Source organism: Xenopus laevis, chromosome 4L (genome assembly GCF_017654675.1).
Source record: "Xenopus laevis strain J_2021 chromosome 4L, Xenopus_laevis_v10.1, whole genome shotgun sequence".
Lineage (NCBI taxonomy): Eukaryota > Metazoa > Chordata > Amphibia > Anura > Pipidae > Xenopus > Xenopus laevis.
This window is the reverse complement of record NC_054377.1, coordinates 153,373,415-153,398,573: the sequence shown is the minus strand read 5'-3', so window position 1 is coordinate 153,398,573 and position 25,159 is coordinate 153,373,415. Positions and strand designations below refer to the sequence as shown.

Below are 25,159 nucleotides of genomic sequence, written 5' to 3'. Positions count from 1 at the left end.
TGGGCTCTTATAGTAGTAGTAGTAGTAGTAGTAGTAAAACAACAAAAAAATAAATAAAAGCAGTCCTTACAAGGACTACTGTTATTGCAGCAGTCAGCAGATGAGATCAGAAGCAGGACAGCTGCCCACTGCAGCTACATACAGAGCACTGCAGTAGAAGGTAGATTACTAGCCAGCAAAGCTACCTAAGCTTAAATGTCCCTCAAACCCCTGCAGACTTCTGTCCCTCCAATAACAGAGCAGTATCAAAACGATTACTAGCCAGCAAACTTTCAACTGTCCCTGAAATCACTAACAGGCAGCAGCTCTCTCCCTACACTATCTCTTCAGCACACACAGGCAGAGTGAAAAATACGCTGCAGGGCTTCGGTTTTTATAGGGAAGGGGAGTGGTCCAGGGGAGAGCTTCCTGATTGGCTGCCATGTACCTGCTGGTCTGGGGTGAGAGGGCAAAAAAAAGCGCCAACAATGGCGAACCCAAAATGGCGAACGTCGCGCGACGTTCGCGAACTTCCGGCGAGCGCGAACACCCGATGTTCGCGCGAACAAGTTCGCCGGCGAACAGTTCGCGACATCTCTACCAGGAAATGCATTCCCCCTTGCAAAAGAAGTAGAGACAGTCACACGAGTACCAGGAAATACACTCCCCCATGTAAAGAAAGTAGAGACAGTCACACGAGTACCAGGAAATACACTCCCCGTGCAAAGGAAGTAGAGACAGTCACACAAGTACCAGGAAATATACTCCCCCTTGCAAAAGAAGTAGAGACAGTCACACGAGTACCAGGAAATACACTCCGCCATGTAAAGAAAGTAGAGACAGTCACACGAGTACCAGGAAATACACTCCCCCATGCAAAGGAAGTAGAGACAGTCACATGAGTACCAGGGAATACACTCCCCCATGCAAAGGAAGTAGAGACAGTCACATGAGTACCAGGAAATACACTCCCCCATGCAAAGGAAGTAGAGACAGTTACATGAGTACCAGGAAATACACTCCCCCCGTGCAAAGAAAGTAGAGACAGTCACATGAGTACCAGGAAATACACTCCCCCGTGCAAAGGAAGTAGAGATGGTCACATTAGTATCAGGAAATACACTCCCCGTGCAAAGGAAGTAGAGACAGTCACACAAGTACCAGGAAATGCATTCCCCCTTGCAAAAGAAGTAGAGACAGTCACACGAGTACCAGGAAATACACTCCCCCATGTAAAGAAAGTAGAGACAGTCACACGAGTACCAGGAAATACACTCCCCGTGCAAAGGAAGTAGAGACAGTCACACAAGTACCAGGAAATACACTCCCCCTTGCAAAAGAAGTAGAGACAGTCACACGAGTACCAGGAAATACACTCCGCCATGTAAAGAAAGTAGAGACAGTCACACGAGTACCAGGAAATACACTCCCCCATGCAAAGGAAGTAGAGACAGTCACATGAGTACCAGGGAATACACTCCCCCATGCAAAGGAAGTAGAGACAGTCACATGAGTACCAGGAAATACACTCCCCCATGCAAAGGAAGTAGAGACAGTTACATGAGTACCAGGAAATACACTCCCCCCGTGCAAAGAAAGTAGAGACAGTCACATGAGTACCAGGAAATACACTCCCCCGTGCAAAGGAAGTAGAGATGGTCACATTAGTATCAGGAAATACACTCCCCCGTGCAAAGGAAGTAGAGACAGTCACATGAGTACCAGGAAATACACTCCCCATGCAAAGGAAGTAGAGACAGTCACACGAGTACCAGGAAATACACTCCCCCATGCAAAGGAAGTAGAGAGAGTCATATGAGTACCAGGAAATACACTCCCCATGCAAAGGAAGTAGAGACAGTCACACGAGTACCAGGAAATACACTCCCCCATGCAAAGGAAGTAGAGAGAGTCACATTAGTATCAGGAAATACACTCCCCCATGCAAAGGAAGAAGAAAGAAGTTAAGGAGGGAAAGGAGTGTTAGTGTTATAGGATGTTTTGAAAATTTCTCCCTACAATGATTCTGGGGCCATAAATGGACATTGTTTATTCGATGGCACCCACAAAATCATTGAGGAACTTGAACTAAATAAAACTTTCACAGTGGGGAACACCCTTCTGATATCCTTCCCCTTGAAAAGGCTCCTGGAAACTGCTCAATGGTCTGTAGACCCCAATCTCTATTAAACATTATCCATAAGCCGAGAATATGAGGAGAGTTTTAGAAACTTACATTGGTTCTACTCGGGTACCAGAACTCTGACTCCAAAATTGCAGCTTTCTACCCCACATCCGTTTGTCCTAAATGCCAAGAGCTGACAGTCGATTTCTTCTACTGCCCCAAAATATTTTCCTTATGGAAACAGGCAGAATATGAATATTACACAGAGAGTTAAATGGCTTTAGTAGAGTTTAGTCCATTTCTAAAATATTGAATTCAGCCTAAACGATTATATCGGGATGTGCCGTCAGGAAGTCTGCTTTTTATTTTGGATAAAGGAGGAGGAGATTCCTGCAGTAAAGGGCACTTTATTATTTTTAATGAATTCATGTTTACAAGAAGCTGTTCCATATGAAACTGGCAGATTTATCAAGGGTCTAATAATAAAATCAAATTTGAATTTTCAAGTTTCAAAATTGACACATTAGAATTGTAATCCCCCTATTTGAATGTAAATTCGAATGTGAAACCATAGAAACAGTAATAATTCGAATATTCGTCACCTCAAATCTGTGAATGGTAGAGGCCTGCTGAGCCATTTGAATATGTTACTAGCCTTCCTGACATTCCACATTTTTTTCAGAAATTGTTTCTTCACATCATGATCTGCACTGGATAATCCAATAAAGTCGGGTTTTTCCTCCAATAATCTGATAAAAGTCGAGTTTTCACAGTGACAGTTTGATAAAGTCGCGTTTTCGGAAGTATTATTTATAAATGAGTTCAGTTTTATGGATGGGAGTTTGGGCGATTTTTTTTTTTTGGATAAAATGAGATTAATTCAGGTTTTAGTTAATAAGCCCCTGATGTACTTCTGACGCTCAAGTAAAACTTATAAAAACATTTACAACAAAGGCCGTTGACGTTGACCTTCAACCAAACACTTTTTTTTTTAGTTCAAGTGAAACTATGATTTCCTTTAGGGATGCACCGAATCCACTATTTGGGATTTGGCTGAATCCTTGGTGAAAGATTAGGCCGAATACCGAACCACATCCTAATTTGCCTATGCAAATTAGGGGCAGGAAAAAGTGGAACAAATGTTTCTTTTTTTACCCACCCCTAATTTACATAGGGGTTCGGCCAGGCACAAGGATTTGGCCGAATCCTGCTGAAAAAGGCCGAATCCCGGGTTCGGTGCATCCCTAATTTCCTTATCTACAGTCTACTGCAGTGATCCCCAACCAGTAGCTCGTGAGCAACATCTTCCTCCCCAACCCCTTGGATGTTGCTCCCAGTGGCCTCAAAGCAGGTGCTTATTTTTGAATTCCAGGCTTGGAGGCAAGTTTTAGTTGTATAAAAACCAGGTGCACTGCCAAACTGAGTCTCAATGTAGGTTGACAATCCACATTGGGGCTACTAAATGGCCAATCACAGCACATATTTGGCACCCCAAGAAAATTGTTCATGCTTGTGTTGCTCCCCAACTCCTTTTACTTCTGAATGTTGCTCACGGATACAAAAGGCTGGGGATCCCTGGTCTACTGGGTGGAAGGTGCCAGGATTTCCACTTGAGCGCCTGCGAAATTCAAATGTATTTAAAGCCACAGTACACTACCCTCATTGCCGTTATAGAAGTTTGTTCCTGGTGCGATCTGAGCTTTAAACCATCCTGTTTTCAACCTGTTTGATTCCTGTTGTGACCCCTGCCTGGCTTTTCACTATTCTGACCTCTGGATCCTGACCCCTGCCTGAATACCGACTACCTCTTCTGCTCTTCCTGGTTTGACCCTTGCCTGCCTGACTACGTTTTCTATCTGCCTGCCCCGACCCGATCTGACTATTACCTAACGTCTTGTACCGTGACCTTCGGCCTAAGACTCTCGCTAGCAGTCGTGCCCTCTGCCTATCCACAACCTCTAGCCTTGCACCTCTCGTTTAAGTCCTGGTGGCATCCAAGTAGCCGAGGGCTCCTCCCGAGGCTGAAGACGTTCCCACTACAGGTGAAGCACGAGCCGAGACCAGGGTGCTTGGCATTTGTTCTGGTGTTGGGTGCCGACTGTGACAGGGGGGGATTTATTCTGAATGTATAAATTAGGATTTGGACCCAGTTCTGTTTTAGTCCTAATGCAAAACTGCTGGAGTTTGTGCACCCCCAAGTTCATCCTTGTACTTTATCGGCTTATTTATCAAAAAATTCAAAGGTTGTAGGGTTTTTCTCGACTTCAAATAAACTCATAATTTAAATCTTAATGAAAAAAAAACGGCTGAAAACAATCTTGAAAAAAAACCTCAAAATTGTGAATTTATAAACTCTAAAAAGGCTTAAATTTTGCCCAGGACAACGCCCATTGACTTGTACATGAACTCACACACTTTTAGATGCCGGGGAAACCCTGAAACAAGCGCACACACTCCTCTTTGTTGGGTGAGGGAAAATTACGACCCCTATTTAAATATGGGAGTGTAAATGGCAACATATTTGATTAATGGAAGGAAAGTTGAATTCCAAAAGCCAAACTCTTCTCCTAATGAGAAAATCTCATTCATGATGGTGAATTTCTGGTGCTGCCAGTTCAGCCCAAATGTCTTCTTAAAAGGGTAATGTAAAGATGCCCAGAATACTCCTCGAGTTAAAAGTAAAGGCTTCTCACAAATATCAGGGCTTCTATTAGAAGAATAAATAAACATATTGTTGTTCCTCAGACCTTTCATTATATCTCTTCACCAAGCACAATGGAAAGCAGAGGGACTTCAAGTCCCAGAATCCATCACTTCCCAATATCTCCCCAGCCAGAAGAAGTCCATGCAGGAGTCATTTATCTGGGAATGTTGATGGCAGAGCTTGGGCAGTTATAGTCAGAAAAGGGTTTTATTTAAGGGAAAGTCACTAATCTGACCAAGCTCCAGTTCCCTGTTTATCTTGGGGATGTTTATTATTTGATACATGCCAAAAAAATAAAGGTTGTTGTTGCTTTTGGGTCAAGTCTACTGATGTTGGAGGCAGGTGCAGCCCTGGATGTAGTCGCTTCGGATCTCCAGATACAAAGGAGATTATATTTTTTTTACTTTGTTCCAGGCAGTGGGTCTATAGCTCCCTGGTTTTAAGACAGACATAATATGGGCACTGAGAGACCTGTGCAACAATAGATAAGGGAAAGACTTGTCTTCAATCCCTACAAACAATGTTGGACAGTGGGAGGAGTTAAATTAGGTCCGGCAGATGCATTGGGCCATCCCTGGTGGAGCTGGATCTGAAGTCGCGTGGCCCCCCAGTGCTTGTAAGGCTGGCTATTAGTTAAGCTTTGTCTCTGTTCTTCCTCTGAAGAGATGAGAAATGCCTGGCAGGGATTAGGCTCTAGTAAATGTTCAAATTGGGAAGGGGACACATGATGAAGAAGGGACCTCAGGCAAGGGCTATAACTGGCCACGGTTCTACTGCAAGAATCTCTACAAACTCACGTATTCAGTGGGGCTGTAACATAAAATCAGGATGTCCCCAAGTACCCAAAACCTTCTTCTTACAGACTTTAAGACAGTGGTGTTGGGACTTTTCTTGTAGCATAAACTATAGTTCCAGTAGCATCTATGACATCAAGCCAATGTTCACCCTAATTTATCTTCTGTCTGGGGTTTCCATGAAAGCAAAAATCAATTACTGCTAAATATTACCCTAATTGGTCTTCAGGCCAAAGGTACGGATACTCCTAAGTTCCGGCCAAATAGTGTAGTGCCTTCCTGGGCAGCTGTATTGGTTACTCCTGCTCTTACACAGAGTCAACCCTACCATGCTCCTCTGCATTGAAAATAACATGAGCTTTACCCTTGAATGCCTCACCAGCATCATGTGCTTTATGGGAACGTTGAAGGAAATTGTCCTCCTCAATGGATTCTTTTCAAGGTCTACACCATTTCTTTCTGCTTTGTCTGGAACTTTACTCCAGGGCTGACACAAACTGTTTTCCACATTGTCCTAATGGCCAAGTTGTCCGTAGAAGATGAGGGCCAGACCTCAATAGGACAAATTATGTTTTTAAATGAGTGGAACATTCCTATGAGTTGACTGGTTACCTGGTAGACCTCCACATCATTTTCCATCTGTATAGAAAAAGGCTGGACCTAATTGTGTCCCTTGAAGCTTTTAAATTGGACTTGGGATCCGATGGTGAGAATTAGGGTCCATTGGAACTCCCAATTCATCCCATTTCTTATAGTAAGCTCCAACGTATTATGCTGTGAGCACAGGTAGCATAGGTGGGAAGGGAGGAGCTTAGGAAGTAATCAAATCTCCTGCTAAAGTGCTTCTATGATATGATCCACGATAGATCTACTTTTAGACAGTGGCCTTAAGCTCCCCATAGACGTGACTATTCTTCTTGCCGAACGACCGATTTTAGGGAAGTCCGACCAATCCTTCGAAATTATCATGCAGTTAGTGGTATTCGAAAGATCGTACATCTTACGATTTTTCGGCCGACATCTGTTCGGCCAGGTCAAAAAATCTGTCGGTCCCAGTGCAATGTATCTATGTCTGCAGGGCCAAGCAGGCAGTTCCCCTTTGTTTTCCTGCCAAATTGGTCTTTTTAGTTGATGGTCAATTCGTACGATCGTTCTGAGAAGATCGTGGTCTCGCGATCAGTATCTGATCTTTTAAAAATCTCAACATCTATGGCCAGCTTTAGACAGACGTCTGTACAACCTTTTTTCCTGTGAATAACAATATTCTATGGACAAAAAACGAGAAACCAAAGGCAGTTTTATACTAAAAGAATAGAGATTTTTATTAAGCATTGTAAGTTGCATTCAATAGCCTTCAATCAAATCTCGCCACAGTCCATCTACATCCAACCAGAACCAACAGTAGTTCATTCTTGCGCATTCCATGAGATGGGGCTCAGCACCCTCCAACTTACATTAATAAAACCTACGTAGCTCTTGCGGGCAAGGAACGGGGGGATTACACCTCATTTCTGATCACTAATGTGTGGATATGAAGAGCATTAGGAGAATTAGGAGAAAACAACAGAAAGAAATGATTGGAATTTTCAGAAAAAACACATTTAAAAGTCAGGGGTCACGAACAGAAACAGTGATGCGGGATCGTTTTCCTTGCTTTCCCGTTAAAGAAGCCGCGGGAAACGGAACCTCCTGTCTCGCTATGGGACGGGGGCAGACGGTTGGGAGTTAAAAAGATCAAAAAGAGCATTTTTTTTAATGATTTTTTTTTTCACGCGTTTACAGAGAATTTCATATTTGCTAATGTGAAGGCATAAACCAGCAACAGAGAACAAGAATACAGCAATGAGTACACCAGGGTAACGTTGATATTGAAACGGCTAGATAATTAGTAATTGTTTTTAGTTGAAGAGTAAATGCAACAGAGGTCAATAATCACAAAATTGTCAGGTTAGAGCGAGATCGGTCAATGACTAAACAAGAGTTCAACAGCTTTCATAGGACTAGAACCGATTAGTTGTCTTTTTGTCGTGGTAGTTTTGTGAATGGGCACGTTACGGGGGGGGGGGGGGGAGTGGAACAGGACGGAACATGCAGAATATTAACTACACACCTTATAAATCAGGATCCATGCATGACTTGTACTAATGGTCTAACGGCTGCTGCAAAAACCGCACAACAGTTCATCGATCACGGACGCACGGTGGTTACTCACGGAACAAGTGTTTGGAAGGAAAAGGCTTTTCCCTATGATTTGACTTGTTATCACGGCGGCATCGGACAAATCAGCGCAATAACGCGTCTCTCTCTCATTGGCTCTCGGGTGTCGCACAAGTCGACGCAAACAGAAACTCGCCGTAAAAAAAAGAATAAGGAAAAAGAAAACCTTCGTTTTTTTTTTTTGTGATCATAATGGTGAAGGCGGAGTTTCTGAGCTCTCGTGTGACACATGGAAAATCAAATCTAATGGCGTACGTATGGTGCCAAACACTACAAATTATATTTAAGCTTCATATATATATTTATATGTACGGAAAAAACTGCCAAAAATGTGTTTTTTTTTCTTTTTTTTGTGTGTTACATCTCAAGAAACAGAATTACAAGCGATTTTTTTATGTTTTTGTATAACCAGTTTAAGCGCTATCACACGCTCTTCTTTTGATCAGCTCTTCTAGCATTTTGACTACGACTGGTTAAAAAAAATTAACTTTTTTTTTGTCTTACTTCATAAGAGGGATCCGAATTTCCCAAATCCTCATTTTTCCACTTACGGAAAGGAAAAAATGTACGTAACTGTAGGCTCGCTTTCTTTCCAGATATTCCTTACCCTCCAACACGATCATCCTTCACCCTCTAGAAAAATAATTTATTCTTCTTTATTTGAGACGGCGCCCTCCAGAGGCTGCTCATTGTGGAGCACGCTGTCTGCATTTAGTGCATTTAAGTGAGGATTTGTATTGCACAATTTAGAGTCATTGCTTAAGGCACTTTCATTGTTGGTGGAATCCTTCGCTTCTCCCGAGCTCCCGTTTATCTGAGAAGCCGACGCTTCCTCGTTCACCAAACCGTTCTCGGTGAGGGACCCGTCTGAAGACACTGCTGATGATTTGGAGTCGTCCGACTGTGTCTTAAGCTCTTTGGCCACTTCTTCGGCTGAAGTAGCATAAGGAGGCTTGGCCTGCAGCAAAAAAAGAAACAAAAGAGCACAAGACTCTTCATTTATATATAGATACAAAGCAGAGAGATCAATATGCTGGCCCCAGGGGTTGGCAGATTTTGGTACAAAGAAGGCTCTGTGAGCTGCAGACATTGGATCTGGCCTATAGATGGGAAAGCCATGCCAAATCTGAACAGAAAGGGTCTCTCTTCTCCTGGATAAGTTACTGTGAATCCCTAATGTCTCTTCCTGTAACTGGGAATTTACAATTGTGGCCCAGGTTCCGAGCTGTACGTACAACTTGTAAGAGCCATTTCTGCCTACAGGGGGCGCTGACATTTCCACAGAAACTAAAATGATCATCTGAACGAGTCTCTCCTCTAATGATCTCTCACATCAGACCAGACTCAATCCATTGCATTTGTGGAGTCTGTCCTAATTTCCTTTGCCAAGGTCCATGGATGAATCAGCAGACTAATTATCTAGCAGCAACCTGCAGTAAGAACTTGCAAATCCTCAAGTAACAAGTCAGATCCCCAGGTTATGATGGCCTCTAGGTCTGTCTGTGCAGTTAATGAGCCGCACAGCAAATACATCGATACAGTATGAGTACAGTATGCGTACAGTATGCGTACAGTATGCGTACAGTATGAGTACAGTATGAGTACAGCTGCTTTGCAATTCATTTACTCATTCAGGCTGTCTGCTTTACTCATCTGCTGAGGCACTGACTGATACAACATCTTTACATCTGCACATGGATATCAGTTAGGATCACTGGGCCGCCATGCACATACGGACAATTGTATGGGAAGCTCTAAATGACATATGGGACACAAGCGCTTTGTTTTTTTAACAGAAACTTTCAGGTGTGGCTGTAGCAGTTTCATTCTAATAAACACAACCAAATACACAAAATATACTGGCTTTCTGCTGAGCTATCTGTAAATGGCTACATACAGGTTAATAATCATACTTCACATCTGCCCTGCGAGTAAGCACCTCTGCGCCCTGCGAGTACGGACTCCTGCAATTAAGGACGCCTGCGAGTAAGGACCCCTGCAAGTAAGGACCCCTGCAAGTAAGGACCCCTGCACCCTGTGGGTAAGGACACCTGCGAGTAACGACCCCTGTGCCCTGCAACTAAGGACCCCTGCGAGTAAGGACCGCTGTGCGTAAGGACCCCTGAGAGTAAGGACCCCTGCGGGTAAGGACTCCTGTGAGTAAGGACCCCTGTGCCCTGCGAGTGAGGACCCCTGCGCCCTGCGAGTAAGGATCCCTGCGAGTAAGGCACCCTGCGAGTAAGGACCCCTGCGCCCTGAGGGTAAGGACACCTGCAAGGAGGACCCCTGTGTCCTGTGAGTAAGGACCCCTGCTAAGTGTGCAAGTGTAGAATAACTACAAGCCATGAAATATTAGGGTGATACTGAACAGAAATGTGCTAAGGGGGCTGTAATATCACTTGTACACCTTGCCCCCTAATTAAAGCTGTAAAGTGTGACCCTGAAATCCCCATGAAAGAGGTTACCTGTGTTGGGCCTTGGTTCTTAAATCCTCTTCCATAGTATCTTCCCCCTCTTCCGAATGTCCGTATAACTGGGGTGGAAATGACTCCTCTAGGGCGTCTGCCAAAAAAAAAAAAAAAAAAGGAAGAATTGAGAATAAACACTGAATCTCATAAGCCCCTCTATAACTGCACCACCAACATATTATCATTACACTGACTATGCCACACACAGGGGCTTGTTTACTAACATTGGGCAAAATTGCAGTAACCAAACAATGTGCCAAACAAAACATGGCTAGCAGGCCGGGACTGGCAATCTGTGGGTTCTGGCAAATGCCAGAGGGGCTGCTATAAGGTCCCATAGAAAGTCAGTATTAATGGGCTGGTGGGGGCTGTTTGGGCCTCTGTGTTGGCTGATTGGGCCTCTGTGTACCTGAAATGCCAGGGCCTATTTTAATTCTCAGTCCGAACCTGATGGCCAGATACAAACATAACTGCCCCCTTACACTAAATATCATTTCATATAGAACATGTCATTTATATAGCAGTGTAGTGCCACATAGTAGTACCGTGTAACAACTTAATGGGGTGCAATGATTTTATGCAAAATTCTGCCGTAAAAAAAAAAAAAAAACCACTTCACCCAGAATTCTTTGCTGCTTAAATGTGTCCATTGACTTCAATGAGTTACATTAGGTCTGAGGTGTTGGGGTTGTTCACCTTCCAAACATGTTTAAGTTCAATCGTTTCACCAGAATAATCAGAATTACTTTCCATTTTTTATTTTTTACCGTTTTCCCAAAATCTAAGTGTAAAGTTGAATGTCGGTGTCTCTGGTGTTTGAGTGACAGCTCAGTAATTCAGGTGCAGATTCTGATCTGTTACAATTTTACAACATTGAGTTGATTCATTTCTCATCTCTGCAGTATTAGTAACTATTGTATCAAGTCTAACAGCTGCCTGTAATGAAACTCATGGATTCTGCTCAGCAGGGACAAAGATAAGAAATGTATCAACTAAATGTATCAATTTAGAACAGTTTAGAGGGTCAGCGACCCCCACCTCCCAGAGCTGCATTAGAATGTTAAAAATGAAACTTTACACTTCAATATTAAATATAAACAAATAGAAAGTAATTGGAAAAAGTCATTATTTCTGGACAACTGTCTGAAACCAACTGAACTGAAAAAAGTGTTGGAAGGTGAACATCCCCTTTAATTTGCCAAATAGATCCTTGTATTGACTACTTCTGCATTCATGATGCACATCTTTAAAATGTACAGCCTACACCGATATCGATTATATTACCCCAATTATCTGCTCAGGTACAAACTGGGGAGGAACTAAATGTAAGAGCATCATAAAGTCTTTGTATTTAGTTCATTGTACTTACCCTCTGTTTGCTCCACCCACAGACACCACCTGCAGGGGGAATGGTCCCCTTCCTCTCCCACGTCTGGTCCCTGCCCACTGGCCAACAACCGTGCCAGCAATCTCCAGCTTCCCTCCCTGAGAAGACATAGGTTGGACTCCTGTGTAGACAGACAGAAGGAAAAAAATGAATAGAAAAGTGGAATTCATGTATAGATCCTATTTTATAGTCTCCTAAGTGCAAGCATTTCCCATTCACTTTCATCTGGTATGGTATGTATGCATTGGAGAAAAGCTGATGTTATTCCAATATTTAAAAAGACATTACAATCTCAGCCTGGGAATTATAGGCCAGTAAGTCTGACATCTGTGGTGGGCAAATTATTTGAAGGCTTGTTATGGGATCACATTTAAAATGTTGTCCTAGTGAATGGCATTATGAGTAGCAATCAGCATGGCTTTATGAAGGATAGGTCATGTCAGACTAATTTGATTGCTTTTTATGATGAGGTAAGTAAGATTCTGGATAGTGGGGGGGGCAGTAGAACTATTTGGATTTTGCCAAAGCGTTTGATACTGTGCCCCACAAACGACTGCTTTCTAAACTAAGGTCTGTTGGGCTTAATGAAGTCGTTTGCACATGGATAGGAAACTGGCTACAGGATCGGGTACAGAGGGTGGTTGTTAATGGGACATTCTCTACTTGGAGTAAGGTTCTTAGTGGGGTCCCCCAGGGCTCAGTATTGGGGCCACTTTTATTTAACTTGTTCATTAATGACTTAGGGAGGGTATTGTAAGTAATGTATCAGTGTTTGCAGATGAGACAAAACTATCAGCCCAATTAATTCCATCCAGGATGTGGCACTTGCAACAGGATCTTGACTAACTGGCAATCTGGGCAGCTAAGTGGCAAATGAGATTCAATGTTGATAAATGTAAAGTCCTGCACCTGGGATGTAACAATATCCACTTATACCCTTAATGGGACTGCACTAGGCAAATCCATAATGGAGACGGAGCTTGGAGTCCTTGTAGATAATAAACTTGTCTGTAGCAAGCAATGCCAGTCAGCAGCATCAAGGGCAAATAAGGTCTTGACTTGTATTAAATGGGGCAGAGAGTCACGGGAGGAGGGGGTCCCACTGTATAGAGCACTGGTAAGGCCCCATCTAGAATATGCCCTACAGTTTTGGTCTCCATCACTCAAACAGGACATTATTGTATTAGAGAGGGGACAGAGAAGGGCAACTAAGCTGGTAAAGGGAAAATCTTAGCTATGAGGAAAGACTGGCCAAATTGGGGATGTTCACTCTGGAGAAGAGGCGCTTAAGGGGTGATATGATAACTATGTATAAATATATAAGGGGATCATATAATAATCTCTCTAATGATTTATTTACCAGTAGGTCTTTCCAGCTGACACAAGGTCACCCATTCCGATTAGAAGAAAAGAGGTTCCAGCTAAATATTGGGAAGGGGTTTGTTACAGTGAGAGCTGTGAAGATGTGGAATTGTCTCCCTGAATCAGTGGTACAGGCTGATACATTAGATAGGTACAAGGAAGGGTCGGATGCTTTATTCACCAGTAGCTCCTCCCAGCAGACAGGAGGGAGCCAATGAGATTAGAGGAGGGAAAGGGGTGTTACAGGGAGAGCTGGGAAGTGAATCAGTGGTACAGGCTGATACATTAGATAGGTATAAGGAAGGGTCGGATGCTTTATTCATCAGTAGCTCCTCCCAGCAGACAGGAGGGAGCCAATGAGATTAGAGGAGGGAAAGGGGTGTTACAGGGAGAGCTGGGAAGTGAATCAGTGGTAAAGGCTGATACATTAGATAGGTACAAGGAAGGGTCGGATGCTTTATTCACCAGTAGCTCCTCCCAGCAGACAGGAGGGAGCCAATGAGATTAGAGGAGGGAAAGGGGTGTTACAGGGAGAGCTGGGAAGTGAATCAGTGGTACAGGCTGATACATTAGATAGGTATAAGGAAGGGTCGGATGCTTTATTCATCAGTAGCTCCTCCCAGCAGACAGGAGGGAGCCAATGAGATTAGAGGAGGGAAAGGGGTGTTACAGGGAGAGCTGGGAAGTGAATCAGGGGTACAGGCTGATACATTAGATAGGTACAAGGAAGGGTCGGATGCTTTATTCACCAGTAGCTCCTCCCAGCAGACAGGAGGGAGCCAATGAGATTAGAGGAGGGAAAGGGGTGTTACAGGGAGAGCTGGGAAGTGAATCAGTGGTAAAGGCTGATACATTAGATAGGTACAAGGAATGGTCGGATGCTTTATTCACCAGTAGCTCCTCCCAGCAGACAGGAGGGAGCCAATGAGATTAGAGGAGGGAAAGGAGTGTTACAGGGAGAGCTGGGAAGTGAATCAGGGGTACAGGCTGATACATTAGATAGGTATAAGGAAGGGTCGGATGCTTTATTCACCAGTAGCTCCTCCCAGCAGACAGGAGGGAGCCAATGAGATAAGAGGAGGGAAAGGGGTGTTACAGGGAGAGCTGGGAAGTGAATCAGGGGTACAGGCTGATACATTAGATAGGTATAAGGAAGGGTCGGATGCTTTATTCACCAGTAGCTCCTCCCAGCAGACAGGAGGGAGCCAATGAGATAAGAGGAGGGAAAGGGGTGTTACAGGGAGAGCTGGGAAGTGAATCAGGGGTACAGGCTGATACATTAGATAGGTATAAGAAGGGGTTGGATGGTGTTTAGCAAGTGAGGGAATACAGGGATATGGGAGAGAGCTCATAGTACAAGTTGATCCAGGGACTGGTCCCATTGCCATTTTGGAGTCAGGAAGGAATTTTTAGTTTTTTGTGTTCCTCTAGATCAAACAGTTAGGCAGGTTAAAATAGAGTTGAACTTGATGGACGTGTGTCTTTTTCCATCTCACTTACTATGTTACTATGTCGGCACATTCCCCCCATATCTGTAAATGTGGTTCAGGTTTTTTCCAATGCTAAATTCGAAGTATATAAAATGTATAAATACATCCCAGCACTTACCAGAGAATCCTCTCCCTCTGCCCTGAGGTGGAGGCATTGGTCCAAAGGGTCGGGGGTACATAGCAGCGGGGTAGAAAGGCATTGCGGGTGGAGGTGGAAAGGGAAGGGGGTAGTTTTGTCGGGTAAAATACAACCCCTCCAGGACGCTCTGACGCATCTTCTCCACCTTGGTGGCCAGTTCCACCTGAGAGAGACATTCATGAGTGACAGTTGTAACAGAAATACAGGAACAAGTTTGTGTACAGAATGTCATCAAAACAAACTGGGTCCGATGTGTAACCTACATGCCCTAAAATGAACTCCTGTTGCCTTTGTGCACTCCACTCAATTTCAATTCATTTAGAGGTTGCACAGAAGGTTCTCATTGGTTTCAGAGAAAATACAAATAAAAAGCATCTAATGCAAGAGAACCCCTGGCAGAGCCCAGGCCAAACACCGTTATTATTATTATTATTATTATTATTAACATGTATTTATAGATGTACCTGCAGGAAGGTACCAGAGAGGAGGACCAAAGGCTCCCAAATGAAGCATGGAGTGTGAAATAGTTTTTATGAATTGTAGTAACTCTCATTTTCCCCCTCTTTTCAGACTCTTTTGATATTGATAATTATATTTGCTACTGTCCTATGGCGGAGGTACGGCAAGGCTTGATTTTTTTATGGTCTTATTATTTATCTTCATTCTCTTTTTTAATATAAGGTTGGTTAAAATGAATGTGCTTTAACTTCAGAGTAGTGGTAAATTCAAGGTATACCCCCATATGTAATAAAAGGCACTAAATTTGCCCAGGAGCAGTAACCCATAGCAACCAATAAGATGTTTGCTTTTAAACAGGTGACCAGTAAATCCTAACTTCTGATTGGTTGCTATGGGTTACTGCTGCTGGGCAAACTTAGTGCCTTTTATTACAAAACCCCTGTAGACTTTACTTACTAACAAGTGAGTTTGTGGATTAAATGGATTGGTAGACTCCTTTGGGAGTAGCATCTAGTGTCAGGTATTCCTTGTAACAGGTTATGGAAATGGTTTTTAAGTATTGCAACTTTGCTGCGTATTTGAAATATTTGTTATGTCGAAATGTTTCAACTCAGTATCAGGTGCAAAGGGAAGTGTAACGTTACAGTTAAAACTAATTTTATGGTGATGTGCACAATTTTTGGTAATGACAATTTTTTTCTAAATTAATGAATTCACTTGTTGTTACCTAAATAAATTTTAAATAAATGAATTCACTTGTTTTGCTAGTAAATGAAAATGCGATGATTCCCACGTATGGACACGAAGGTGATTTTCAGCACTTATGGGACTAATGTGGTTTTGTATATGCACAATGGACTTCAGTGCATTAAAGACAGTTTCACATTTTCAGCACTAATTGGACTGATGTGATTCTAATTAATGATGTCACTAGGAGGAGGAGTGTCCTACGTGAGCTATAAAGTGTAATGTGTTTAATTATATTTTTTGGAAAAGGATCATGCGATCCGAAACAGATCGTGTTAAAGCGATACAGACATGTTCCTATAAAAATCATATATGTCAGTATAAAGTAAATGTTGATCCCGTAATCGTTCCTATTTTTATAGGAATGTGTCAGTATCGCTATAAATAAAAGATTTGCAGCGGAGACTGCAGCTTGTATGGCCCTTCCTACCCTTCGTTGATTCAGTAAAAGGCTCCCAAACTGTACATAACCCTTTAACTAGTGGCAGGAGTAGGGAAGGGTCAGTGTTACAGGAGAAATGTTTGGGATAATGTAGGAGACAAACTGAAGAAGAAGAAGGATAAACCTTCATTCACTTGTATCCTATATAATAAAGCTGAAGTGTCTCTGCGTCCAGTCCCTGTGTCCGTGGGATTGCGCTACTGCGCATGTGCCCCACGGACCGTCTCTGGCGAATTTTCTACATACGTTCTAGCGCCCGTTAATTTAACGGGCTTAATGTCTAGTATTGTATAATGACCAATGTCTCATATTCAGTGATGGGATTAAAGACTCACCTGAAGGACAGAGGTCACATACCTGACCATCACAGAGGTCAATGAGTGAAGCCTTCTCCCGGTTGGCTTTATTCATCTTGGACTGCAGCAGCTTCCCATCAAAATACATCCAAGGACAGCAGTGCTCCCAGGGGATTGGCTGCCCGCAGGCATCGTTGGCTAGGAATGCCATGTCCACTCCACTCATAAACAAAGCTGACAGTTGAATCCCCCGAGGGTCCAGGTTATCGATCTGAAACAAGAGAAGTGCACTTGAGTGCCAGGGGTTTTTGGTTGGAAGTCGCCACTAGAAGGGACAGAGGTAGAGAACATCTGGATTGTCCATGCCCCCCCTCGCTGTATAATGAATGCTACACACAGCTCATGACACAACTAGTACACAACAGCTACTGCTACAGCAAAAACACAACCAGTAACCACCCAGGAATCAGGAGCTTGCCATTACTATGGGATCTGTTTTACTGTTCTATAATATGGGCATTATGTTCAAATTCTTTTCCCCGATACATTACGTTATTAGTGTACAACTTACTGTGTGCCCAGAACATTCCTTCTCTGTATATTTGTATTTATACATATGGGAGGAGGAGGTGCCATATTGATTCCCTTAGACAGTACAGTATGAGGGTATAGCTTATTGTGTGCCCAGAACATTCCTTCTCTGTATATTTGTATTTATACATATGGGAGGAGGGAGGTGCCATATTGATTCCCTTAGACAGTACAGTATGAGGGTATAGCTTATTGTGTGCCCAGAACATTCCTTCTCTGTATATTTGTATTTATACATATGGGAGGAGGGAGGTGCCATATTGATTCCCTTAGACAGTACAGTATGAGGGTATAGCTTATTGTGTGCCCAGAACATTCCTTCTCTGTATATTTGTATTTATACATATGGGAGGAGGAGGTGCCATATTGATTCCCTTAGACAGTACAGTATGAGGGTATAGCTTATTGTGTGCCCAGAACATTCCTTCTCTGTATATTTGTATTTATACATATGGGAGGAGGTGCCATATTGATTCCCTTAGACAGTACAGTATGAGGGTATAGCTTATTGTGTGCCCAGAACATTCCTTCTCTGTATATTTGTATTTATACATATGGGAGGAGGAGGTGCCATATTGATTCCCTTAGACAGTACAGTATGAGAGTATAGCTTATTGTGTGCCCAGAACATTCCTTCTCTGTATATTTGTATTTATACATATGGGAGGAGGTGCCATATTGATTCCCTGATATGAATACTCTACAGCCCATTTATGACAAGCTGGGTTGCTCTTCTATAGCAAATGCCTCAGCTGAGACAGGTCATAAAGCTCTTTATATAAAACAGATGAGGGGAATCTACTGGCTTTCTTTAAACGAGTGCACAAGCAATTCTAGTTTAGTGGCCGTACCTTCAGCTCCTGCAGTTGGTCAGGTTCATATAGTTTTGGTGATATCGCCTGGGCTAAGAAGGCATCGAGCTCCTGCTTACGCAGTATCCGGATTCCAGGCCACTGCACCATATACCTGTAACCAAAGCCACATTTACCTCTGTCCTTCCAAGGTTACCAAACATCATTTTCAACAAAGGCAAATTAAATCATTGCTACAGCTTAACTACGAATACAAATGGTACGTTCTATTACTGGGAACATTGGTAGATGAGCTTTAAAGGATTTGTTTATTGTAAAAATAAAAACTGGGTAAATAAATAGGCTGTACAAAATAAAAAATGTATCTCATATAGTTAGTTAGGCAAAAATATAATGTATAAAGGCTGGAGTGAGTGGATGTGTAACATAATAGCCAGAACACTACTTCCTGCTTTTCAGCTCTCTAACTCTGAGTTAGTCAGTGACTATAAGGGGGGCCACATGGGACATAACTGTTCAGTGAGTTTGTAATTGATCCTCAGCATTCAGTTCAGATTCAAGTCTCTGATTGGTTACTACCTGGTAACCAATCAGTGGAAAGCAAGAGAGCTGAAAAGCAGGAAGTAGTGTTCTGGCTATTATGTTACACATCCAGTCACTCCAGCCTTTATAATGCATTTAGTTACCTTGGATCAAGAGCATAGTAAAGATCACTATAGCACGCTGGGATCCTCTAGTGGCCAAACAGAGGTGCAGCTATGTCTCTTAAAAAATATTCCCAAAGCATGCAAGTGAAAAAGTACACGTTTATTTCAAATTATAAAAAAATCAAACCATGTTTAATTTTTTATAATATGAAAGACATGACTCCAGCCTTTATACATTACATTTTTGCCTAACTAACTATATGAGATACATTTTATATTGTGTCCATACGATCTATTTACCCAGTTATTATTTTCACACTGAACTGTTCGGTGTAAAAATAAGTTACCTTTTAGTATTTTGTTGAATGGCCAATTCTAAGCAACTTTTAATTACTTTTCTTTTTTTATAGTTTTTGAATTATTTGCCTTGTGGCTCTTTCCAGCTTTCAAATGGGGGTCACTGACCCCCTCTAAAAATCAAATACTCTGTAAGGCTACAAATGTATTGTTATTGCTATTTTTTATTGAATATCTTTCTATTCAGGCCTCTCCTATTTATATTCCAGCCTCTTGTTCAAATCAGTGCATGGTTGCTAGGGGAATTTGGATCCTAGCAACCAGATTGCTCAAATTGCAACCTGGAGAGCTGCTATACTGCTGAATATCTCTCTATATGATGAACAACCCCATAAATAGCACAGTAATGATTTGCCATAGTGCAACTAGTCACGTTGGCTTCAGAGCAGTGTTTGTACTGACCGTAGGACGCAGCACAGCACCATTAAATGGGTGGGCACGTTAGCTGGATTGAGCATGGCGGGGGTATCTGATCTCATGCATGCCAGGAAAGCTCTCATTCTTCGGTTTTTGTCCTCAACAGCTTTCCCCAACCACAGCTTCTTCAGGTTAGGGCAGGTCCATTCCCTGAAAGCCAGTGCTTCTACCAACTCTGGGGTCTGGGGCGACTTCCCCTTGTAGGCTGCCCATTCCTTAATGATGACTGGATAGTCTGGAACACAAACACAACTTCAGTTCACAAACTCATCCCAACAGCAATTTCACCCTGGAAAACTTTCCAAAGACTCAAAAGTAAAACCTTAAAGGAGAAGGAAAAGTTACACCCCCAGGGTTTGTATTCACTTACCCGATTCCTGGGCCGGTTCTCCCATCAGCAGAAAACTGCCGAGCCCAGGGTTCCTCCTAGAGATCCCACTGAGCGATTCTTCCTGCTTCGTTGCCAGTAGAGCAGAAAGTCAAACAGTGATTTAAAAAAGCCGACTTTCTCACTCTACTGCGCATGCATCTGCCCTGGGATTTTGAAGAAAGAAGCAGCAGAAGAAGCATCGCTCTGTGGTGTCCAGAACCCAGGCCGGGGCAGTTTTCTGCTAACAGGAGCAGGTAAGTTAAAGGGATTCTGTCATGATTTTTATGATGTCATTCCTGAACCAGCAAGTGTATTTAGTTGTAATATTGGTGTGTAGGTGCATCTCAGCTCATTTTGCCTGGTCATGTGATTTCAGAAAGAGCCAGCACTTTAGGATGGAACTGCTTTCTGGCAGGCTGTTGTTTCTCCTACTCAATATAACTGAATGTGTCTCAGTGGGATCTGGATTTTACTATTGAGTACGGATGCACCGAATCCAGGATTCGGTTCGGGTTTCGGGACAGCATTCGGCCTTTTTTAGCAGAATTCGGATTCGGCCGAATCCTTCTGCCTGGCCGAACCGAATCCTAATTTGCATATGCAAATTAGGGGTGGGGAGGAAAATTGTGTGACTTTTTGTCTTAAAACAAGGAAGTAAAAAATGTTTTCCCCTTCCCACCTCTAGTTTACATATGCAAATTAGGATTCGGTTCGGTATTCAGCCGAATCTTTCGCTAAGAAATTCGGGGTTTCGGCCACATCCAAAGTAGTGGATTCGGTGCATCCCTACTGTTCTTAGATCTACCAAGCAGTTGTTATCTTGTGTTAGGGAGTTGCTATCTGGTTACCTTCCCATTGTTCTGTTGTTTGGCTTCTGGGGGGGAAGGGAGGGGGTGATATCACTCCAACTTTCAGTACAGCAGTAAAGAGTGACTGAAGTTTATCAGAGCACAAGTTACGTGACTGGGGGCAGCTGGTAAACTGACAATATGTCTAGCCCAATGTGAGATTTCAAAATTAAATATAAAAAAAAAATCTGTTTGCTCTTTTGAGAAATGGATTTCAGTGCAGAATTCGGCTGGAGCAGCACTATTAACTGATGTGTTTTGGAAAAAAAAAGCAGAGTGGGACATAAACTGAGGGTGGATAGGATAATGGCAGAACGATTCCTTTTGTCATCCTGTTTGCTAAAGGGAATGGTTTTGTTCAGACAAGTATAAAGTCATACAATATGATACAAGTTGAGCAGAGAAGCACATTGTGAGCACTTACACTCTGGGGGCATTCTGTTCTTCCGAAAAGCAAGTCGTTCTGATTTCTTCCTGCTTTCTGCCAGGCTAAACAAGACTCCATAAACATACTGACGTACTGGCCTGTACAACACGGCAGCAGGAGGCAGGTCCTTGTTGATTTCATCTTCAATGGTAACTGGAATTTTCATTTCCCCCTTAACAGAAAAAACATGAACAGAGCAGTTCACAGCAGGGCTTGGAGACACTGTCTATTAAAGGGGAACTATCCCAAAAATAAAAATTTAATAATGCGGAAATAAGAAACTTTCTAAATACAATCAATTAAATATTCTGCATTGTTTCTGAAATAATCAAACGTATCTTCACTATTCCTCTCTCAGCATCTGTTTCTCTTCATTCTGTTTTTATGAAGCAGTTGGGTGTCAGATATTCATTGACAGTTAGATCCAAAATATCTTATAGGGGCTCCTTACCTAGCAGATGAATTAGAGCTCAAATAACTGATTTCAGTACAAACAAAATCTAACAAAATAACTGCCTTTTGCACAAATCCTGCATGTAGAGAGACATGATGTCTGGTGAGTTTAATAGAATGACCTCTAATACATCTTCTAGGCAAAAGGAGCCCCCCTATAAGATATACTGGATCTAACGGTCAATAATTATCTGACGCTCAACTGCTGCATGAAGAGAATGTAGAGAAACAGATGCTGAGAGAGGAATCGTGAAGATAAACTTGATTATTTCAGAAACGGTACAGAATTTTTAATTGAATGTATTTAGAAAGCTTCTTACTTCAGTATGATGAAGCTTGAATTAAATTTTCATTTTTGTGATAGTTCCCCTTTAAGAACCCCAGAAGCAGGGCAAGCTGCACGATGCCTTTCACAAGGACACCTTGCCAGCCAGTCTTTATTGGCTATACAATTCCCTGTTTCCGGAACAGAAGGCTCCTTACCTTTGTCAGCACGTGGAATATGTAAGGATACATTAAGCCCTTCTTGTGGCGATGTTCTGCAACTCTCAGCACTTCTGGTGCCACTTGGGGGAGAGGTGGAGTTGTGATATCCATGTGGTTCCTGGTCGGCATTGACAAAAGACAAGGGATCTGCATGTGGCCAGCTTGGTTGCCTTTTTTATCAGAACCTTTATTTCCTGATCCAGAAGGAGAAGAATTTTCTGCCTGGAAATCAAATGAAAGAAAAAGTTATTATTCAATGGAATAAACCCAACCTTTTCCAAATGCTACCCGCTATACCATGCAGGGCTCCAGCCATACTTCATCCTACCCATGTATTACTGCAGTACATTTCATTTACCTCCTATATGTCATGGATCTTGCCTCCACTATTGCAATTTTTTCTGATTTCTTTGCCCTATAATTCGACTCTATATAACGAGTGCCCCAGCTCCCTTCCTGTTCTATTCCTGATAGAGCTGGAGGTCACCAACAGAATGTTCTGTAATAATCATAAATAGAATCTGCCAGGTAAGGAGTGCCCTCTCTTATTATACTTTATATCCCAATATAAACTCACAAGAACATCACAAGCAAACACCACCCAAACCTCATGATCTGAGAGAATCTATTAAAGGGGTGGTTCACCTTTAAGGTAACTTTTAGTATGCTATGGAATGGCCAATTCTAAGCAACTTTTGAATGAGTCTTCATTTTTTATTTGTTATAGTTTTTTTTTAATTATTTGCCATCTTCTTCTGACCCTTTCCAAATTTCAAATGGAGGTCACTGACCCCATCTAAAAGACAAATGCTCTGTATGGCTACACTTTTATTGTTAATGCCACAAGTCAAAAACCACAATTAACGTAAAAATTAAAACCAATTGCAAATTGTCTCAGAGTATCCTTCTCTACATCATACTAACCGTTAATTTAAAAGTGAACAACCCCTTTAAATATCAAGTATAATCTTGGCAGAATATCATAGTACTGTTGCCTATGGATGAATACAGAAACACAGATTTGAAAGAACATGTTTAACGGATCAGCCAGAGACTGCGGTTCAGAAAACTATTGGCAACATTTAGCTCTGTGACAGCCATACAGATTTAATGCATTGATATTTTCTGAGAAAAGAGATTCTGCCTGTGGATATTACCTTGGTCTGGTCAGTAGAGTCTTTCTTGTTTGTTTTTCCTGATTTTTCCCCTTTTTTATCCCAGGAAGTCTTGTTCCCGCTGACATGACTATAAAAGAGACAAACACATAAGAAAGAAACTGCAGATCTCTGCCCAGTGTATCATTCAGATGAAGGACACAAGTGAGGCCTGGAGGGATTCTCTAACTGGCAGCAGGTACATAACAAGTAATTATAATGAAGCTTTAGGAAGATTCAGAAAGGTCTTTAACACCCTGCAGGGTAACGGACAAGTTCTCAGCTCCACACAATTACACTATTAGACCTGTGTTCACAACATCTTTTTCCCAACCTAAGTTACCCTTCCCTGCTGTCAATGCCTCTAAACTTCTGAGACAATTCCTATAAATTAGTGAGGTTGGGCACTGATGCTGGGGCTCACAGTTGGGGTTCCAGTTCATCCTACAGGGGTTCAGTTGGGTTGAGGTCTCAGAGCAGTCAGGTTCTTCCCATCTCAGCAAACCCATTCTGTATGGACCTGGCTCTGTGCATGGGGCATTATTGTGCTGAAACAGGAGAGCCCCCCAACCCACGCAAACTGTTCCACCAAGTAGCAAGCACGGAATTGACGGGAATATCATTGTACCCTGTAACTGGAACCAGGAGCCAAACCATGGAAACAGCCCCAGCCCTTTATTCCTTCTCCACCAAATGTTACAGTTGGCATTAAGGCTGAAGCCGGTAGTGTTTTCCTGACATTTGGCAGAAAGTGAAAAGGAGATTTTGTTACTCACTGTTAAATCCTTTTCTCTGTAGTAGTCTGTGGGACACAGGGACAATTGGGTAAAGCATCTATCAGTAGGAGGCAGGACACTAGTTTTGATTAACAACTATAATAAAGATAATATTGCAAACAATTTAACTATTAACAGATAGTCAACCATTACAGAGTGACCTGACTGGCCTCTTCCGGGTGGGAAGCCCTGTGTCCCACTACAGAGAAAAGGATTTAACGGTGAGTAACAAAATCTCTTTTTCTCTAGTATTTATCTGTGGGACACAGGGACAATGGGGACATACCAAAGCTGTCCCCAGACTTTAAGGAGGGAGTAACTGAGGCCAGGTCTTTACAATACCGCAGCCTGCAGCACCTTCCTACCGAAGTGTAGATGCCGCAAATACTTCAAACCTGTAAAATTTTGTAAATGAATGTAGGGAGGACCAAGTATCTGCCCTACAGACTTGCTCAGATGAGGCTTGGTTCCTGTAGGCCCAGGAGGTTTTGATGCCCCTGGTTGAATGAGCCGTTAGATGTGCAGGAGGATCTTTGCCCTTGGCTACATAAGTTCTGCATATTGCCTCTCTTATCCATCTGGAAATGGTGGTTTTTGAAGCCGAGGAAACTTTTTTATTACCCGAGAAGAAAATCAGGAGTGAAGATGAAATTCCTTCGAACGGTTCCGATAAAACTTGAGTGCTCTGACTAGATCCAGAGAATGAAGTGAGACTTCCCTTGGTGTTTTCGGATTGGGACAGATTGTAATGTCCTGATTAATGTGAAATTCAGAGTTCACCTTGGGTATGAATTTTGGCGTAGTACGAAGTACCGCCCGGTCTGAGTGAAAAACTAGAAAGGGAGGCTGACATGACAAGGCTCCTAACTCCGTAACTCTACGTGCTGATGTAATTGCGAGGAGAAAGGCTACTTTCCAGGATAACCATGCTAAGGATATGGATGCTAGTGGTTCAAATGGAGGACTCTGGAGAGCCAATAACACTAGATTAGATAAGACTAGATTAAGATCCTATGGGGGAAGAGGATTTCTGAATGGAGGATTTATACTATTCCAGAATATTTGCAATGGAATACTTCTCAAATGGCTGTTTGTTAACTTGACACCAGTCCTCAAAGCATTTCCAAACCCTGTAATAAGCTTTAGAAGATACTGGTTTTCTGGCTGCATTCATGGTACGTATTACTTACGACTGAGTGTTAGGAATTCAAC

At 42.5% G+C, this 25,159-nt stretch overlaps 1 protein-coding gene across 1 annotated transcript in view; it reads right to left on the bottom strand.

Annotated features, from left to right (window-relative positions):
* Nucleotides 1-6,898: 6,898 nt before the first annotated feature.
* Nucleotides 6,899-25,159, bottom strand: part of LOC108704039 (constitutive coactivator of PPAR-gamma-like protein 1 homolog) — a 44,833-nt gene continuing 26,572 nt past the window's right edge. Inside the window, exons 8-17 of the mRNA XM_018240410.2 lie at nt 23,175-23,262; nt 22,015-22,239; nt 21,076-21,250; nt 19,419-19,668; nt 18,052-18,166; nt 16,671-16,880; nt 14,645-14,828; nt 11,657-11,795; nt 10,285-10,381; nt 6,899-8,777 (exon numbers count right to left, since the gene is read on the bottom strand). Coding sequence (XP_018095899.1) covers nt 8,466-8,777; nt 10,285-10,381; nt 11,657-11,795; nt 14,645-14,828; nt 16,671-16,880; nt 18,052-18,166; nt 19,419-19,668; nt 21,076-21,250; nt 22,015-22,239; nt 23,175-23,262 — 1,795 coding nt within the window. The 3' untranslated portion in view covers nt 6,899-8,465. The remainder of the gene's footprint in view (nt 8,778-10,284; nt 10,382-11,656; nt 11,796-14,644; nt 14,829-16,670; nt 16,881-18,051; nt 18,167-19,418; nt 19,669-21,075; nt 21,251-22,014; nt 22,240-23,174; nt 23,263-25,159) is intronic.